General features: G+C 40.0%; 1 protein-coding gene across 4 annotated transcripts in view; it reads left to right on the top strand.

The window, feature by feature from the left end:
- sema5ba (sema domain, seven thrombospondin repeats (type 1 and type 1-like), transmembrane domain (TM) and short cytoplasmic domain, (semaphorin) 5Ba) overlaps positions 1–18,190 on the top strand; it is a 167,453-nt gene that overhangs the window by 113,921 nt on the left and 35,342 nt on the right. For 3 of the 4 annotated variants that reach the window (XM_038721084.1, XM_038721083.1, XM_038721086.1), the window contains 4 exons: positions 2,912–3,197; positions 13,180–13,315; positions 14,611–14,818; positions 14,997–15,204. In XM_038721084.1, the coding sequence (XP_038577012.1) occupies positions 2,912–3,197; positions 13,180–13,315; positions 14,611–14,818; positions 14,997–15,204 (838 nt within the window). The remainder of the gene's footprint in view (positions 1–2,911; positions 3,198–13,179; positions 13,316–14,610; positions 14,819–14,996; positions 15,205–18,190) is intronic. The other variant, XM_038721085.1, reaches the window with a different exon arrangement.

Genomic DNA, 18,190 nt, shown 5'->3' with positions numbered 1-18,190 from the left:
TAAATGTAGCAACACATTTGACGGAAGAGTGTGGACCTCAGTCTCCAGTGTCAAAGTCCCGTGCTTTGTATGCCTATGACTTCTGCGCAGAGCAAGGAAACAAAGATGACACTGAACACAATCCAAGGAGAAAATACATTTCCTCTAAATCTTATTTGGCAAAACAAATTAGTAGTATACGAACATGTTGTAGAAGATGGTTGGGACATTTTGTACTCATTCATTCTTGCATTTTTTGCCTTCAAGCCACTCTCCCCCTCTTCCAGAAGACAGACCTGTACACAATTAAGCCAATAAACACAAACCATGGCAAAGTGAAACAAGTACAGTGAGAAGAAAACACAAAATGAATAAGGACTAAAGAAAATGAAAGAGAAAAAATCTAGATGCCACATAACTGGTTTACAGAAGTGTACAGCAGACCATCTGACCTGTTTGGACATAGCCAAACTAAAAGGCATAACCTGTCCCTCTATCATTAATGGATAATTTTCGCATTTTCCTCTTTAAACTGTATCTGTGTTTGATCTAAAGTGTCATGTAATGTCAGTAATGGCAGCTTCACTCCTCCAGCTCCCAACCAGCTTGCCAGATTGAACAATCTGTTTACCACTCTGCAGGGAGCTGCAAAGGCTCCGTTCATCACATTTGCACCCACGCAGCTTGAGTAATATTATGCAGAATTTGTCAGCTCCACCTGCCCTTTGCCTGACATACGTAAAGTATGCATAAACACAGGTAGTATGTAAATACAGAAAGACTCTGGTGTGCGTCCACACAGCAGCTCAGGAATGCTGTATACACACGCACAAACATTATCCCCTACATTGCATAGCTGATACATGCATAAACACAATTAGCTCCTTTCCATGGCCTTTAGCTGTAGGGAAAGTTTTATGCATTATGATGGTTGTCTCTGCTGCCTCAGTTGCAGTAATTGCCAGTGACCCAACAGGCGTGACTCCACTCACTTGTTCATCTGCATGCTTTTTAGCACCAATTAACATTCTGAATGGGGATGTACAGTGATTGGTTTTAATTTCTTTGTCACAGATATCAACATTAAATGGTACATTTGGGTGTCATGCATTATAATAACAACAATAATTATGTTAATTTGAACTAGAAAAACTGACAACTATAAACAAGTTGATTAGATCACTTGCTTAATTAGCCACCGCTGCCATTCCACTTCAGCATGCTTTTTCCACGTTGTAGCAGAATGACTTATGACTTATCACACTGTGAGGACTTCAGCACTGGCTACCCCTTCTTTACAGTTTCAAAAAGTTTGAAACACTCCCTCAACTAATTGTCTTCGTCTGCAGTTGGCCCAAAACACGGATAGTTGTTTTTTTATTTTATCATAGATATGAAGTGGAATTATGAGACCGCTGCAGCTGTGTGGACAGCAGTTATGTCTCTTCCTGCTCCATTTCAAAGTCTTATTCTCTTATAAAAAGCCTCACTAGCCCCTGAGGCACATTCTGTCATGGCTGTTAACAGGTCGTGTGTGTGTGTGTGTGTGTGTGTGTGTGTGTGTGTGTGTGTGTTTGTGAGAGAGAGAAAGGGAGAGAGTGTGTTTGTGTGTGACTGTGTTTATAAGATCAGCATATCTTGTTTTTTGTTTATGGGGGTACATGTTCAAATTAAGGTTTATACCTGCATTTGTGTTTGTGCTAGTGTGTGATATCACTTACAATAAATGGGTCCCAGTGGAAAACTGAAGCGACAGCAGCAGAGGAGTATTTCCTCAGTTTCGTTGTTTTTTTTGTTTGTTTTTTCACAAGTAGTACTCTCCTGAAAAAAAGAAAACACAGCATATTATTATTATTTTTAGAAATGTTCAGTTTCAAACTACAGCTTGTCACAAGAAAATAGTTATTCATTTATAAAACGAAATGGAATTTGAGAATGAAGAAATCTATGGCTATAGTAGTTTTTATTTTAATTATTTTAAATTCTTTATTAATTCTGGCATCAAATTCAAGATTATATGTCAGCGTGATATTCACAAATTCAGTGTCTTTCTCAGGACTTCAACAGACAACATGCTTTGGACATTTTACTTGACAGCAATGCTGTATTACATATATTTATGTATTAAAGGCTCTGTTCACTTGAATTACCCAAATGTATGTTACATAGATTAGGCTCTCACTGTGGACAATGAAATTTTAAACCATTTCTTTAATAAAAATAGTCCCAATGACAACTGTGTAAGGAAGGATATGTAGATTATCCAGAGTAACTAGGACATTGTTGCTGGAAAGCTGCTGCTGAGTAAAAAAAAAAATGTGATTTGTAAATGCTGTGAGCGCCTGCATGATTAGAAACTAAAAAGAACCCATCCTCTGAATCGTTTACAGACCTTCAAATATGGAGACGTCAGCATCGACATGCTGGACGCAAGACTAACATGGACTTACAAGTTTAAGCTTATTTTCCCTCCACGTTTACAACAATGAATTAGTATTCTGTGATTGAGTCATGTGTTTACATAGGATGACACTAACGTCCCATTCAAACAGTTTTTCAGTCTGCTTTACATGATAACCGCCCAGCAGGGAGGGCCGTTAATCGTTGGCTGTGTCACTCAGGGCAATAAAAACAGCACGGGCATCCATAGATTTACCATCAAAACCTCAGACAGATTTATTAGTAACCATTTGTTATCTTCTCCTCTCCTCTACACTCTGCACCTTCTCTTCTCATTTACACATTTGACATTGTTTTCCAGACGATGTTAAACAGGATGTGCAACACAAGAATTTTTAAGATTTTATTGCAATCAATAATGAGTACAGGGGTCAAGGCAATAACATCTAGAAGATAAATGTTGCAAATATTTCTGTTTCCCTGGAGTCATTATGTAATGATCCTCTCCCTCCCTTCTCCTTCCTCCCGGCAGAGCCCCACTTCATCTCAGCCTACGACATCGGCCTCTTCACCTTCTTCTTCCTGAGGGAGAACGCAGTGGAGCACGACTGCGGCAAGACCGTTTATTCCCGTGTGGCGCGAGTCTGCAAGAACGACATCGGTGGGCGATTTCTCTTGGAGGACACCTGGACCACATTCATGAAGGCGAGGCTCAACTGCTCCCGCTCCGGGGAGATCCCCTTCTACTACAACGAGCTGCAGAGCACCTTCTACCTACCAGAGCAAGACCTCATCTACGGCATCTTCACGACTAATGTGTGAGTGAACACAAATGGATATTTATTACAGCACCTCAATTATTAACACATGCTTAGGAAGGATTTTTTTTTTACCCGTGAGGTTTCTGTCAAACTATGGTTTACCATTTGGCATCTTGTAAACAAATGATCTACATTTCCAAAGTATTATTATTTTATTATAATAGGGTTAATATTAAGTTTCAGACAATAATAATATATATTATGCATGTGCAAGGATTCAGACATTTCAGGACGGTACAGGATTGAATGTTTTCTTTTCTTTTAAAAATATTTCTCTTTGGGAATGTTTTACTTTCCCAAGACATGTAGGACTTCTCTCCATAAAAAAAGTTGATTTTAAACACAGAAATACTGGAAGTTAATCGTTAAAGAGGTGGTATTATGCTTTTTGGCTTTTCCCCTCTCCTTTATTGAGTTATATATCAAAGTGAAAAAGCCCAAAGTCCAGCCCAAAGATAGTTCCCATCTCCCACAGAAAGCTCTGCTCTGAACGGCTTGAAAACAGCTCGTTTGTAGTCCAGCCCTTCACTTCCTTTACTTGTGACGTCACAATGAAAACGCGTCATAAAGCTTGCCAAGCGGCTAGCGGGGTCAGGCACGCCCTCATGCCAAGCTAGTCTGAGCGGAGGCCCTTTGGCTCAACTTGCCTTTGTCTGGTTTTCCATTGTAGAAATGTTACAAATGAGCGTGTGAGGCCAGTCAGCCGCCCGCTCACAGAGCCCTCTGCTCTGCAACTACTGTACGGTACTGTCTGCAATGGAAAACGCAGCAGGGCCGAGTAGAGTTATCTATCGATTTGCTCTAAAAATTCAATGTTTAGTCCTAATGGTAAGATGTGGAACAATGATGTTGTGTGGTTGTGGACTTGAGTAACTTATACCATCTGCTAGGTTACAGTTGCAGTCTGAAGCGGCTTTGATTTGGGTCACACTAACTTGTTTCTTATGACCCGCCTTTCTCTGCTTCTGATTGGCTAGTAGTCCTTACCTGGGAACTGCGCATGTGCAACTCCCAACAAAGCAAGTAAGATACATCACTCTTTAACTCAAGAGCGGAGCGTACAACACATAGGGTGAAAAGAGGAGCTGCAGCAATGTGCAGTATGAGAAAAATATGGTGTTTTTTGAAAATTAAACCAAGTAAACCTGTTCTGGTACAACCCCTAATTAAGATTTTGAACCTGAAAATGAGCATAATACCACCTCTTTAAATGTCATATGTGGTATTTATTAGATGAACAGCAAGAATTGTTCAGTCCCCTGTTTTTCAGAATAATCCTCTTACCAGTTTCATGTCCAAATTATACATATGTATAGATGTCCATACAGTCAATTAAGCATACGTATTTGGAAGCATACCTTATGACCATCTTTATAGTACTGACCTTTAGATATTGCTGTGTGCAATGGCAGCAAAGGAAAATCCCTTACATGCATCAATTTGCATATTATTCCCATGTTTTGAGGCACAGAGCACTGCTGTTGGAGGTTTAGTTGTAACATTAGCGGCTCCTCTGCACCTGATGCTCCACCTGTTGATGCTCTTGATGGAGGCCATGAACTGGTTGAACCACCTGTATTGTGCATTTGTGATTTTGCACTCCACTTAAAGCCTAACATTCCTGGTGATAAAATGATCTCAGTTCCCAGTATTTATTCCCAGTACAGATCCATCCACAGTTTATTATGTCTGTGAAGGCACATATGCACCCAAAAGAGACCTTTTTATTATTATATATAATATTACATATATTATTTGTCACCTTTTTATGATTACACCTTTGGGAGCGGTAATCTATTAATCACTTATCTCATTGTTTCCTTTATAGTCACCAAATATGTAATTGCATACTTCCTTATTGGGCCTAGATCAGATAATTAATCACAATAAGCACAGATAACAGTGGTAATCTGATACAGTGTCAATAACCAGCATGTAGGCTATTAGTCAAATTCAGGTAGAATCTTTTTTTAAACTTTTCTGACATTTATCATCTAAATTAGCTCAGTGTGTGTGTGGATGAAAACAAATTAGAAGGGGAATTAATGAAGGGAATGAAGGCGGGAATACTTCTAGAACAGTTGATCGTGAGTCTGCTATTCTGCCTCTGTTGTGTATTTAGTGTGCCAAAGAAAAAATACCAGCTTTAGTTCATACACCAGAGCATGAGGCAGTCCTTAATAGTCTGCATAGACATTGTAGAAAGTAAAATTATAATCCTTATCCATGCATTACTCCTCAACATTACCCTCACTATTGAATAGAAAGGATGAACAACCCACCAAAACAAGCTGCAGCTGTACTGAAGAGCCCTTTCAGCATCAATGAGAATATTAATGGGGGAACAGTGACACACACACCAAAACACTTCAACTCCAACTTCTTTTCATTTAACCCTCAAATTTCATCCCCTCATAAGGCCTGGCACTCTAACATTTTCCCACCTATACAGAGAGAAACAATTTTCCAGAGTTTAGAGCCTCCCTGCTAATGATCAGTGTGGATGCACGCAGCTCTCATCTGAGCTGGCTATACAGACTGACGCTCACTTCCTCTGGTGTTTATTACTCTAGGTGGGGGTGTCACACACTTCATTACAGAGAGGAAACACTGAGAGACAGAGTGTATAGATTAGTGCTCTTGTTATGCTCTTTTTCTATGTTTAGTACAAGTGGAACTGCATCACAGAGACAAGAGGATGTCGCCATCTGTCACTCCGTTGGGTCAGTCTGTCAAAAATCACAATCTAGAGTAGGATATCAACAAACATATTGCTATTAATAATTACTTGGCAGATTGCCTTGAAAATCTGTATAAATATTTGTCGTCCCCTAAGGAAAATCCCTAATTATTTTGGTGACTTCTTGACTTCTTGACGCATTTTTAAGGTCATGTCCGGGAAAAAGAGGACATATGGTCACCCTACCCCGCGACCCTGTACACAGGATAAGCGGTTGACGATGGATGGATGAATGGATGGTCACCCTATCTAAATGCTGAAATGTCATCGTCTACAGTGACATGAACTGAGATACACTGCAAATATCAAGCATGTATGATTTTAAGAGATTCTCTCCAGAGGCAAGATGCAATGAAAGCACCTGTTGATATATTTTTATCTTTAATCTAAAGTCATCAGATCCGCGACTCAAATCTAACTTTAGTCCAAGTTATGTCAGACTATTAAGAGATGCCGGTGAACACTTCTGTTGTAGCAAATTGTTGTCTTGGAGTATACTGTGTGTGTAAGTGTGGCCAAGAGTCTATGCTTCTGTGTGTGTGTGTGTGTGTGTGTGTGTGTGTGTGTGTGTGTCTGAGCACTCATGGTTGTTGGTATTCAGATGTATTCCGTGTTCTGTCAGGGGAGAAGTTGAATCCTGCCTCTCACCTTCTGCTCTCTCACCTGTTAAGCTGCTTGTATTCGCCACCACATGCAGGCTGCTTTCTGTCAGCCTGCAGCCATCTTTAGTGGTAGAGTGAAAGAGAGAGTGAGGACTGGTGAAGAGACAAAAATAAATAAGAGGGAGACATGAGAAATGAGAAGAGGTAATGAGAAAAATCTGTGAGGTTCAAGCTTTCGTCCGTCGTCCTTTGTCTCCTCTGTACTTGCCTTTCCTCTCCAAAGTAACTCGTCGGTCCTCCCTCCAAAATCGTGTCCCTCGTCGGGTTGGATATGTTAATGCAATCACCACAAACACTGTCTCCATCTGTCTGGCCTAAATTGAACAGGCTCACAGCTGCTCCCAGGAGTTTGGGGCTGTAAAACAGAGCAGGAAGAGTTGGAACAGAGTACTTAAGCTCTCTGTCTGCTCACGATCTGGGACAGGTCTCACTACTGTAGAGTGACCATGGCATTTTATACATTGAAGCCTACTTACCCATCGATTCTCTTCAAATCATTGATGAAGCAATTCAACAATGAATCAACAGGAAAAACACCAATTTTTTCAAATGTCATCATGTAAAAATGGTTCCAGCTTGTCAAATGTGAGGATTTGCTTTTTTAATTAATTGCTAAAGATATAATTATTTGAGTTTTATTTGGATAAAACCCAACCCAAAAGCAGTTTGAAGATGTCACAGTCCTCAGTTTATGGGAAATTATGATGGGTTCGTGGACTTGCAAGGGACACAATATTAAAAAACAATGGTCAAAATCAAAGCAGCAGAAACCAAGATAGCTTGAGTTTTAGTACCTTTGTGCAAAAAACTCCAAAGAGTCCTAAACTTCCCACAATGAAAATCAGTAGCATCTCTTAGACCCCTTTTGCCCTATAAATTCCCATATTTTAACCCCCCCACGCAACCAGTTTGTTACACAATGTTCCTGTTAAATATTTAGTTTTAAGGTATCAAAAATAACCTGGGAGACATCACTGTTGTCTCAGACTTTAGAGAGCGCTCATCGACAGCCACAGAAAATATTATACAACCTATTTCACTAGCTGAGTGGTACCTCTCATAAATGAGAAACTGATGTTGATGTGTAAAATTGGTGGAGTGACGCTTCCTATCAATCAGTCGAAATACTAAAACACGACAGATGCATCAATAGTAGAAATAGTCATTCCAGCCCTGCTTCAGAAAAGGAGGGAGAGGAAGGAAAAAAGATTCTGCTGTAATTTTATTGAGATATGCACCAGCCATCGGAGCCTGTTAAGTGAGTTATGTGGTGGAGGGTTTTAGCATTCCATCAGAATAAGGACACTTAAGACCTCAGAGCACGACCAGGTCTTTTAATTAACTCCGGGCCCTTATTGGCAGGGTCCTTCTGTCATGGACCCAGAGCAGCAGCGAGATTCTCGTACTAAGGTGTCCAACCCGCCATTACTAACTAATTATGAGCCTCCTTATCTATTTTTGGGTGACTTCACTGACCCCTCCACTTCACTAGTTCTTAGAGGGTCTCATATCTGAAAGGTTGTGGACGGGATAAGGAGGAGAGCCGAAAGAATTGGTCCATTAATTGATTAGGAGATTCACATAAAATGAATGGACACAACGACAAGTGATTTATGATGCAAAACATTTAGGATTTGCTTTTCTCTGCATTACATCATTGAAAATGAAATATTTTTGGGTTTGAACTGTTGAAACTTTATCTCTCGATCTGAAAAGTGTGGATGAGATGTGGCTGTATACATTCTTTATGGGCCAGGTTATGCTTTAGAAGAACTAGTTCGTACTATGTGTTGTCCAATCACGTCAGAAGGCAAAATTGTTTATAGCTGCTCCTAGCGACAACGCTGGAAGGCAGGTTGATCACTAATCACTGGCTAGGGCAAACCAAAAAATAACCCTTTTTTCTCCAAATACAAATAAGCTCTCTTGAACATGATGAAAGACTGATAATGACATGAAACAAAGTGGCAATTCAGTCTGCTTAGTAGGCTAAGAAGTCATTAGTTATAGCCTTAATAAGGACCCTTACGGTTACTCAACAAACTCAACTTTTTCATGTAATTCAAACTCATGTGCAACCTGACATATGCACTGAACACCACCTAAAATCCCTCCTATCCATGGAAAATATGTAACCGACTCCAAGTAACATCAGATTTGATGTGGATGATAAATGATGTGCTGGGAAGTGAAGCATGTCATATAACTGTACAATATTTTTTGATTCTACATTCTCTTCCTGTCATATCATCTTGCTGACATCAAATCTACCTTGAAATGAACTGCGGGCCCCAGTGGAAGACTGTGACCTAACCTGAATCCAGTTTGACAGAATCTGCTGCTTGTGTACCAGCTGTTTTATCATTTGTCACAAATATTATTTAAATTGAGCTCACTATTTGTACTCTGTTTGGTTTCCTTGGCTTAGGGCCAATTTGCATTTGATTAGAAATAGTGTGAAAATAGTTCAAGTCAAGCTTAGCCTCAAAAATACAACAGTGATCAAATATTTTCTCTCAAATGGATAGCCATTATAGTCAACTGTGTGCTTCATTACAATGGCTCAAGTCTAACACCTGGATTTTTGTGCAACCTATTGAACCTGTGGTGTTGCTTTATTGTTTAGTGTAGGTGTAGCTGACTCAGTCTGCCTCTGAATGTGACTGTTTTGGGCCAAAGCTGTTGCTTTTGCTGGCGTATTGTTGTGCAGTATAAAAATATGTATGGATAATCCTGGCAGCCTTGGTTCAATTTCTGGTCCCTGCAGCCATGTAGCTCTGCTGAGTGGGCTGTTTTCCTTTTCTGCTGCGATGCAGGTATTCACCGAGGTTGAAACATTGGCCTTAATGTAGTTTTAGCGGTTCCCTTTTTCACATAAAATGAGGTTAGGCACATTAGCTAAAAACCTAGGGTTTCAGCTGGACTCCACGGCACTCATGTGTGTGAATACAATGCATCTGCCAAGGTCTATTTTTCCTGTCAAATCAGTGTTTTTATACAGCACATAAAAAACACATGTTGACCAATGTGCATTTCAAGAGAGGTTAAAAAGCCATTAGATAATTAGCATTTAAAATTAAGACACGTAAAATGTAAGAATACGACTAAATAATAAAGACATAATATGACAATATGTCATTACAAAAATCACAAAGCTAAAGACAAAAGATGAACAAGAGAGATCATGAAAAGAAATATCTAGGGATATGGTTTAAAACATGCAACTATACCAGCATCCAGCCTTTAAAGGTATAAGGTTATTGAGTGAGATGCATATCACCAACTTGTGTTTTCCCGACAGTCTCACTGGTGTATTGATCTGTACTGATTTTGGCTTGCAACGAGCCAAATGGCCAGGCTGAGGGAGGAGTTCATTACTTTTCTGACACTCTTTTTTTGGGCTGAACTGAGTTACATCTGCAGTTGCACGAGTGGAAAACTGTCTTGGCATCTGCAGCCAAGTATTCTCAGTATCACAGTGAAAGAAGTATTTAGTGTCTTTACTTGAATCATAAGGCTGCCATGATTCTATATTATCCTCATTGTCAGCAAATCTTGAAAAGACCAAAACCAACAATGTGTCTATGGCACAGAGGCATGAAATATATAGACACAATACTTGTTAGTAGAATCTGTACATCGTTGGTGTTCATTGTTGGTCTTTTCAGGTGATTTGTTGATAACAAGAAAATGTAGAAACTATCAGCAGCCCACAGCGACATGTACATTGTCCTTTTCAAAGTGTTATATAAATAGACATATTGTAAGATTATTATTACTGATGCATTCATGAGTGAGCTGCATTTTAATGTTGTACCCGGAGTTCATTTTATATGCCGCTGGGTAGCAGCAAATTAGTGCATATCACAAAAAAGGAAAACAAGAGAATGACAGAGAGGTTGACAGGGCTGAATTCTATAAAACAAGACTGGAAATCAAGACGTATTTCAGAGGACAACCAGTGACAGGACTGGGCTGTTGGGACAAGATGAATCACTTGAAGAAAGAGCTTTACTCATAATGAAAGTGATCATCGTGGTGCTGGGCCTCAGAGAGCGGCAGCAAACAGCATCGCAGATGTCAAACAGCTTTTCAATCCTTTTCCCGGGCTTTTAAGCAGACTAAACATATGGGTTGCATCCATTAGTGCGATAGACTGTATTCCTTTCAGTGCTCCCTTTTGCTCTGTTCTCTTGGCATTATATGCAGCAACCCACTGACAAAGTACAGATTTCAAATATAATCTGGACAGCATCAGGCTTTCTGTGGTAGCGTTTGGCTTCATTGTTGGCTGTAGCTACAGTAGAACCACAAACCCCAGTTTAACTTCCTGTGTTTTTTTAAAACTGTGTATGTGTGAGAGTGTGAATATAGTTGTGGCTGCCGCTCAATTATTGCAGCTCATTGGCATTTGGTTTCCTACAGTTGGGGTTTGGTTACCGCCGGTTTACCACAGCACTCACTCTACTTCAAAAAGAAGAGGAAAAGTTCTTTTACGGAGGTCTGGAGGCTGTTCTCTTATGCAGCCTGCGAGTCAGTCAATGAGCCACCTGCTTGGCCTTCCTCGTTGTTTTGGAGATGCGCAGCACTTTGCCACCCTGCGGCAATAACAGAGCACATTAGTTTTCTCACAATCCTCAACTGGATTGCTGAAAGAAAGTAGTATTCAAAACAAATAAACAGCAAATGTAATCACAGATCTCTGAAGAGGGCTTAGAAGCACCTTCAAGGTAAAAATAAGGATATTTCCCCCAGAGGTTGATCCATAGAGAAAAGGAATAAAGAACAATGTTGTTATTTTTATTTCTATTAAGCATACAAGATTTTTGATTGATTCATTTTGTGTCATAAATCAGCCAAACCATGTGCAGAGGTCATACACATACTGTTAAGATCAGTGCATATTCCAACATTCTAGTGAAAGCCTTTTCTTTAATGTGGGTGAAGATAAAGCTCAAATTAATTAGTAAGTGGACATTTTGAGCTTAGATTGTCTTCCCAATTTACTATTCCCAAAGGTCAAGAATGAGCTTTCATGCACCATCCATAAATCTGTTCTGTCTATACAAAGATATGGTAATACGAAGAGGTACTCTTCAATGTCTTCTGTTTCAAAAGTAACCCAGTGATTGTTGTCCTTGCATCCATGGTTACATTGAAAACAGAAACTTCTAGTAGCTAATCCAGCATGACTTTTCATGGTGTATTTTTTTCCAAAATCAAAACAATTTAAGGCAAAAAAAATGGGGCTCAGGTGTAGGGTACAGCCAAAATAACCCTTCCTGTTTTCATCGCCCAAAGCATGATAGGATCTGTAGTGCCAAAATCTCAGAGGATAAGTATGATAAATGGCAATAAGTAATAGAAAAACAATAGGAGTGACAAAATCCATGAAGATGGATAGATGTGTGTTTTCGTCTGACATTTTTTGGCATTACCAAGCGCCATAGTGTCCGATGAATTTTTTTCTTGGACTTAGAACATTGACACTCTCCTCTGTCCATTCATATACAGACATTTTTGAGTCAAGTTCAAATTGCTGAAGACTTTTTTTTGTCTGCCAGTGACCTGTCAACTGATGGCATTTCTGAGTAGTCTATAACTGCAGTAACTGTAAATAGTATGGCATGCCTAGCTAATAGGTGAGTGACAATGGCATGAGAAAAGTAAAACAAAGGGAATGAAATCCGAGCAAAAGCAGCCCGAGGACCGACAAATCACACATGTGGTCGTCACCAAAACCATTTGCCAAACCCAGGGACAAAGCTTTTTCAGCAAGCAGCAGCCGTCACTGATTTATACTACACCCAAGGTACTGAAACGGCTCACAAAACGCAATGAAGGCCTTACAATAGTCTTTCTTTCTTTGCCTTGTTGTCTGAGTCTCTTGTTATTTCTTTCTGTCACTATAATGTTATCACTCACTATCTTATAACTGATGGTTTATCAGCATCTCACAAGCCGTGCCAAGGCAGCAGGCTGTTCACAGCATGGTAAAAAGTCTGTGTGGTGCTGGGTGCACGGGGAAGGGGGGAAAAACAGGCAGTTAAGAAACTCATTACCTTGCAGCACATTATGGCCGAAGAGCATCACGATTATAACTTTACTCACACTGCCAGTTTAGCCAGGGTTTACCCTTGTGTGTGACACCTATGAGGCGGCTGTGTGTGTGTGTTTGCACATAATCTGTGCAACTGCCTCCCATATCCTCAGCTTAATGCTATCCCCATTCACTGTGCAGCGCAGATAGCATAGCTTAGCCTCCAGCCAAAGCAAGCCAGCAATATGTAGTGCCTGTTTAGTGCAGGTATAAATGATAGGACTGCCATTAAGAGGATGGAACACATTGCATAATGGCTTTATTACACAGCTGTCCGCTGCTGATTACTGATATGGCTTCACATTTACTGCCAACATGTAAACTGAATATTTTTGTTGAAATAATTTTAATTTTAATTTTTTTTTTTTACTTCCCCTCTCTCTTTATCACTTCTTCTCATTTTCTCCCTCTGTCATTTTTTGCTTCCTGCTATCTTCCCTTTGCTGTCATGTCATTCCCATCCATCTCTCTATAAAGCAACAGTATTGCAGCATCTGCGGTGTGTGCCTTCAACCTGAGCGCCATCACCCAGGCCTTCAACGGGCCCTTTCGCTCCCAGGAGAACCCTCGCTCCACCTGGCTTCCCACACCCAACCCCATCCACAACTTCCAGGTTAGTTTAACCACTTAACCACATCCAGACTAGTCTAATACTAAATCAATCCACATTATTCTGAACACAGTTCAATTGGCCATCTGTGACAAAGCCACCATATTTTGCAAAGATGTTGCTTGTACTAAGAAACAGAGAAGCGACACTGAGTCCTTAAGTCAATTTCTTTTAAGCATAAACAGGAAGAATGCTTGCCACTTTTAATAATTGCTGCAGTTTTTCTACATACAGATGATCAAATTCAGAACCAAGTGAAAACAAACCTCAATCCCAATAAACACATTTCCTTGTAACTTCAGTAGAAAGGATTGTCTTTTCCAAGAACATGTCTTCTCAGACAGGTTTTGCCCCCAGGTTGTATCATTCAAATGAAAACTCTCTAAAAGATGTTTTTTAAATTAGCAAAACTGAACCATCTCTATGCAAGTTTCTAAAACCACTTGGTGTCTAGGGCTTTGCTGGCAGTGCTACAGAGCGTGGACACACTATGGTTACCTGGTTACAGACTGAAATCAACAACAAAAAAATGAAATGGCTAACTGCACAAGTTAGCGTCTATGGGCAGAAATGCCTGTGAACAGAGTGTATCTGAGATGCTAACAGATTCCCAAACTAATCATTTTTTTACTTTCTCTGGAACTTATTATATGTTCTGATTATCACTAAATAACATATTAAAGGTAACAAAGTGCAGCGTAGTACTGTAAGAATCTGCAAGGTTGGTCATTATTTCGCAAGGAAAAACATAATATGTGATGCTAATTTAGATTTTGGATATCTAATAATATAGATATCAGTTACCTACTACTATTGAAAAACCATTTTGTTGTACTTCCATAACCATCTATAGCTCCAAAGAAATCCAAAAATGCAATCTACGAACAAATCAATCTTTCATTTCAAGTCCCCAAGAATGAGCAGAAGCCGCAATCCACATTTAAGCTCTACAACCCAAACAAAGCTTTTAGAAGGCTGTCATTTTATATTTGTTCTTCTGCAGTGTCTCATTAAATTGCTCTGTTGTCACATCACAATCACACTGTAGTTTTGCTCAGCTGAAAACGTTACAATTACTGAGAAGAGAATGAAGAATTGAAACAATCTAGCCAGACACAGTGTATTGATTTAGTAAGTACAATGACGTGTAATGATGAGTGAGGTACACTGTTTTTTCTTCCTTTGTTGTGTTCTTTCTGCCTTCCTTTTTCATTTTCTGCACCCATTACACATTTTCACATTCTCTTCTTACATTTCACCTTTCTCTCTTCTCTCACCCCATCACCTTTCCTCTTCAGTGTGGTACTATAGATGACGAAGGTCCCAACGAGGGTTTGACGGAGCGCAGCCTACAGGATGCCCAACGACTCTATCTAATGAATGATGTGGTCCAGCCAGAGTCTGTTGATCCGCTGGTCATGCAGGATGACGTTCGCTTCTCCAACCTGGTTGTGGACATTGTTCAGGGCATGGACAGCCTCTACCACGTTATGTACATCAGCACAGGTTAGTAAAGGAGGAGAAAGGAGCTAACTTATTTTCACACACCTCACATATAGTATATATAAGTAGAAACACACCATATCTCATTCAAAAAAGAAATATCAAGCAGAAATATGATTTTTAATTTGTCTGTTTACAAGATCTTTCTGATATTTCTGAAATGTCCTTCTTGTCCATTCAGAATATGGCACCATCTTAAAGGCACTGGCTACGCCCAATAAGAATCTACAGGGTTGTTATTTGGAGGAGATGGAGCTTCTCCCACTGGGGGTGCGAGAACCAATACTGAGCCTGCAAATCCTGCACAGCGACAGGTCGCTCTTTGTTGGGCTCAACAACCAAGTCCTGAAGATCCCGCTGGAGAGGTGCTCCACCTACAAAACTGAAACGTGAGTTCATGTAGAGAATCTCCACACCTAGAGGGAATTTTGATCCAGGTCAATGGGAACCTTAACTTTACTGTAACCAGGCCATTCATAAAATCTCATATAGAGAGAATGTTGACAATACAAACTAAGAACTCAGAAGGTGGAAAAAACATATCTATCAAGCAGGTGTAAAGAAAAAAAATATTACATTAAAGTTATTAAAAAACCTGTCTGAATTCAGCAGGCGTGTCGACATTATAGGCACCTAACTGTGAGGTTAGTAGACACCCAGGGATGTCTAAATCCACAATTCATCAAATCAAAGGAGAGACTGCACAAGTGCAGTTTTTGTGGACTTTCCACAGACTTAATACTACTACGGGTGCAAACTCACCAGATTTTATTTGAAAGTTTACCATAATCCATACAAACAGATGGCTCATTCTTACCATTGGTCCTTTACAAATTGGGCACGAATAAAGTGCAAGTTAAAATGTTCCACCTTGAGAGAAATGTGCGTGCATTGCAGGACTTTGCAGACATCTGATTCTTCACTGACAGGTTAAGAAGCGACAGTGAAGATTAATCCAGGATAAACAGCTCCCTGTTTTAAAAATTGCTTGTCGCCTTGTGGACAGACATGACAAATTATGATTTCAGCATCCTTTTGTTCCGTTTTTTGCAATTAAATCACTGCAAAATCTGCTTAATTTTGGGTTCATACCACTGTAAACTAGATTATGTTATATAACCCAAATATTCATGGGTTGTAATAATGCTCAAGTAAACACAAATAATCCAGCAGTCAAATTTATGTAAGTAACTCAAGGCGAATATTCGCTTCGCTTTCCATGTGAACACACCAAATCCCATCTAAGTGCATGTTATACCCTCGCATAGCCTACTTGACTTAATGACAACGATCACTTGTGAAGATGGCTTAATGTTTCTTCCTCGTTCAACCGCTGGAGTCAGTGATGCCGTTTGTGGTCGTAAGTGTTACAACAGTGTATGGTTCTTCATCAGTATTCTTGCAGTATAGCTTTTAGCCCCCATTAGCATCACTGAATAAATGTTGCACCTATGATAAGTAGAATTATTGATGGATCATGGCTGATGAACAGGACTAGCTATAATGAGGCATCTTGTGGCCTAGTGGTTAACTACATAATTCGGTTTACTTCTGGTAGGGACATTTGTTGTATTTCATTACTCCTTTTTCCTGTCACCTCTGTACCGTCCGTTTGGACTGTAGAGATTTCTTAAAAACCCACTACAAGAATAAAGTGACGAGCCATGTGAGGAGCAGTAGTATTGATTTTCTAAAAGCAGCCGTGTGGCATACAGTGTATATTTTATTGTTCATTTTATGCATTTTGGCAGTGGGTTCATTGTAACCTGGTTGGTCCTCTATTGAAGGTAATTATCTGTCTTCAACTAGGATTAATGTCTGGAAGACCTCGCATATAGTCATTAAAGTCCTTATGGAACCAGACAAATGACTGGGGCAGTATCTGCTCAGCAGAGGAAATTAATTTGTTGTGCTGGGCTTTTTTCCACTAATGAAGTTCTGCACAATATAGAGAAAGCACTGTTCTGGCTTTTGTTTGTGTCTGAATCAGAGAACAAACAAAGTGTGTGTGAAGCCACCTCGTACAATGCCAGAGCGGCTTCACTGAAGGCATGTTTGTGTGTGAGAGCTACAAAGACAGAGACAGAGGCCTTTTGCTCTGCCATCTTCAGCTTCGGTGTTATTCATTTGAAAATCTCCGTTGCGAGGATGAGCGAAGGGAGTAAAGCTCCCTGGCTGTTTGTCCAACCTTCTGTATCTCATCAGTGCTCTCAATCAGGATCCTCAGTCGGCCACCTCAGTCCTTCAAAGTCAACTTCATTTTAGCATACAAATGGCTTGGTGCTTTTTTCACTTTGTGCATGTCTGTATGTGGAGGGCAGTCTACTCAGTGTGATTTGTGTGTGGGTTGGTTCTTGGACGAGTTCTCATATGTGAACTGCCTGGTGAGTCAGCTTGCTATTTCTAGTAAATCCGAACTCCTAGACACATGGGAGCAGACACACATCAGGTAGGGAAATCATTGCATTTAATAAGATGTGGGTGATATGAGAGAGAGAGAGAGACAGAGAGGAGCAGGAAGAGAGAGTAAAGCCAGATACACAGAGAAAAGCAGAGCGAGCAGCCAGAGTCCTATTTAAGACACAGTGGGGTGAAACGATAAGACGAGTGGGCTCCAAGGGCAAGGAAGGAGGGGGTGGGAATTGTAGGACGGGCCATCTTTTATCCAGACTGCGATATTCTGCTCACCTCTGTAGCTAATTCACTCTTGCAGTCTTTCAAACACACTGTAGCCGAAGGCTGAGCTGCAGAATACGACAGATGTCAACCTGTCCGTCTGCGTGACATCTGAGCTCGTCTGGAGGGACTCAAGCAAGCAAGCAGAAAAGGGCAGAAGTCAGAGTAATGACTTAGGTAGTGTCTTAATGCATGGGAGTATGACTTCAGCTATTATTTACATTAACAGTTAATCTGTTAATTTGTGAAAATTGCCACAATTTGATAGAGCCAAAGGCGACAATTTAGAATAGTCTGTTTGTCTGACCAACACTTAAATACTAAAAATATATTTAATATACTACATTGATATAAATCATCAAAAAGGGGTGCTTGTTTTACTGTTGTGTCTGCAACTTAGAGGAAACCAGACACATCCTCTGAGCAGAAGGAGCAATTAGCCGAGACAGAGGTAGGTAGGTACATTTATTGTTACAGTATAACAGGTTATATAATGAAACTGAGCTTTGTAACTCCCTTCTGCTAAATAGCAGACAGTATACATTAATACAGAAGCAGTTATAAAAATGGTAAACAGAAATAAACTATATTCAATGTTCAATGGAGCAGTGCTAAGGATAAATTTTAGTTTAACAGTCTGATAGCTTGGTGGTGCAGCAGCTGAAACTTCTATATCTCTTCCCAGAAGGCAGCAGGGTG

The sequence above is a fragment of the Micropterus salmoides genome, unplaced genomic scaffold (genome assembly GCF_014851395.1).
Source record: "Micropterus salmoides isolate LMB-PRFRI ecotype aquatic unplaced genomic scaffold, ASM1485139v1 Ms_hic_scaffold_15, whole genome shotgun sequence".
NCBI classification, from domain to species: Eukaryota; Metazoa; Chordata; class Actinopteri; order Centrarchiformes; family Centrarchidae; genus Micropterus; species Micropterus salmoides.
The sequence above is the reverse complement of the archived record's forward strand: the minus strand, read 5'-3'. Positions and strand labels throughout refer to the sequence as shown.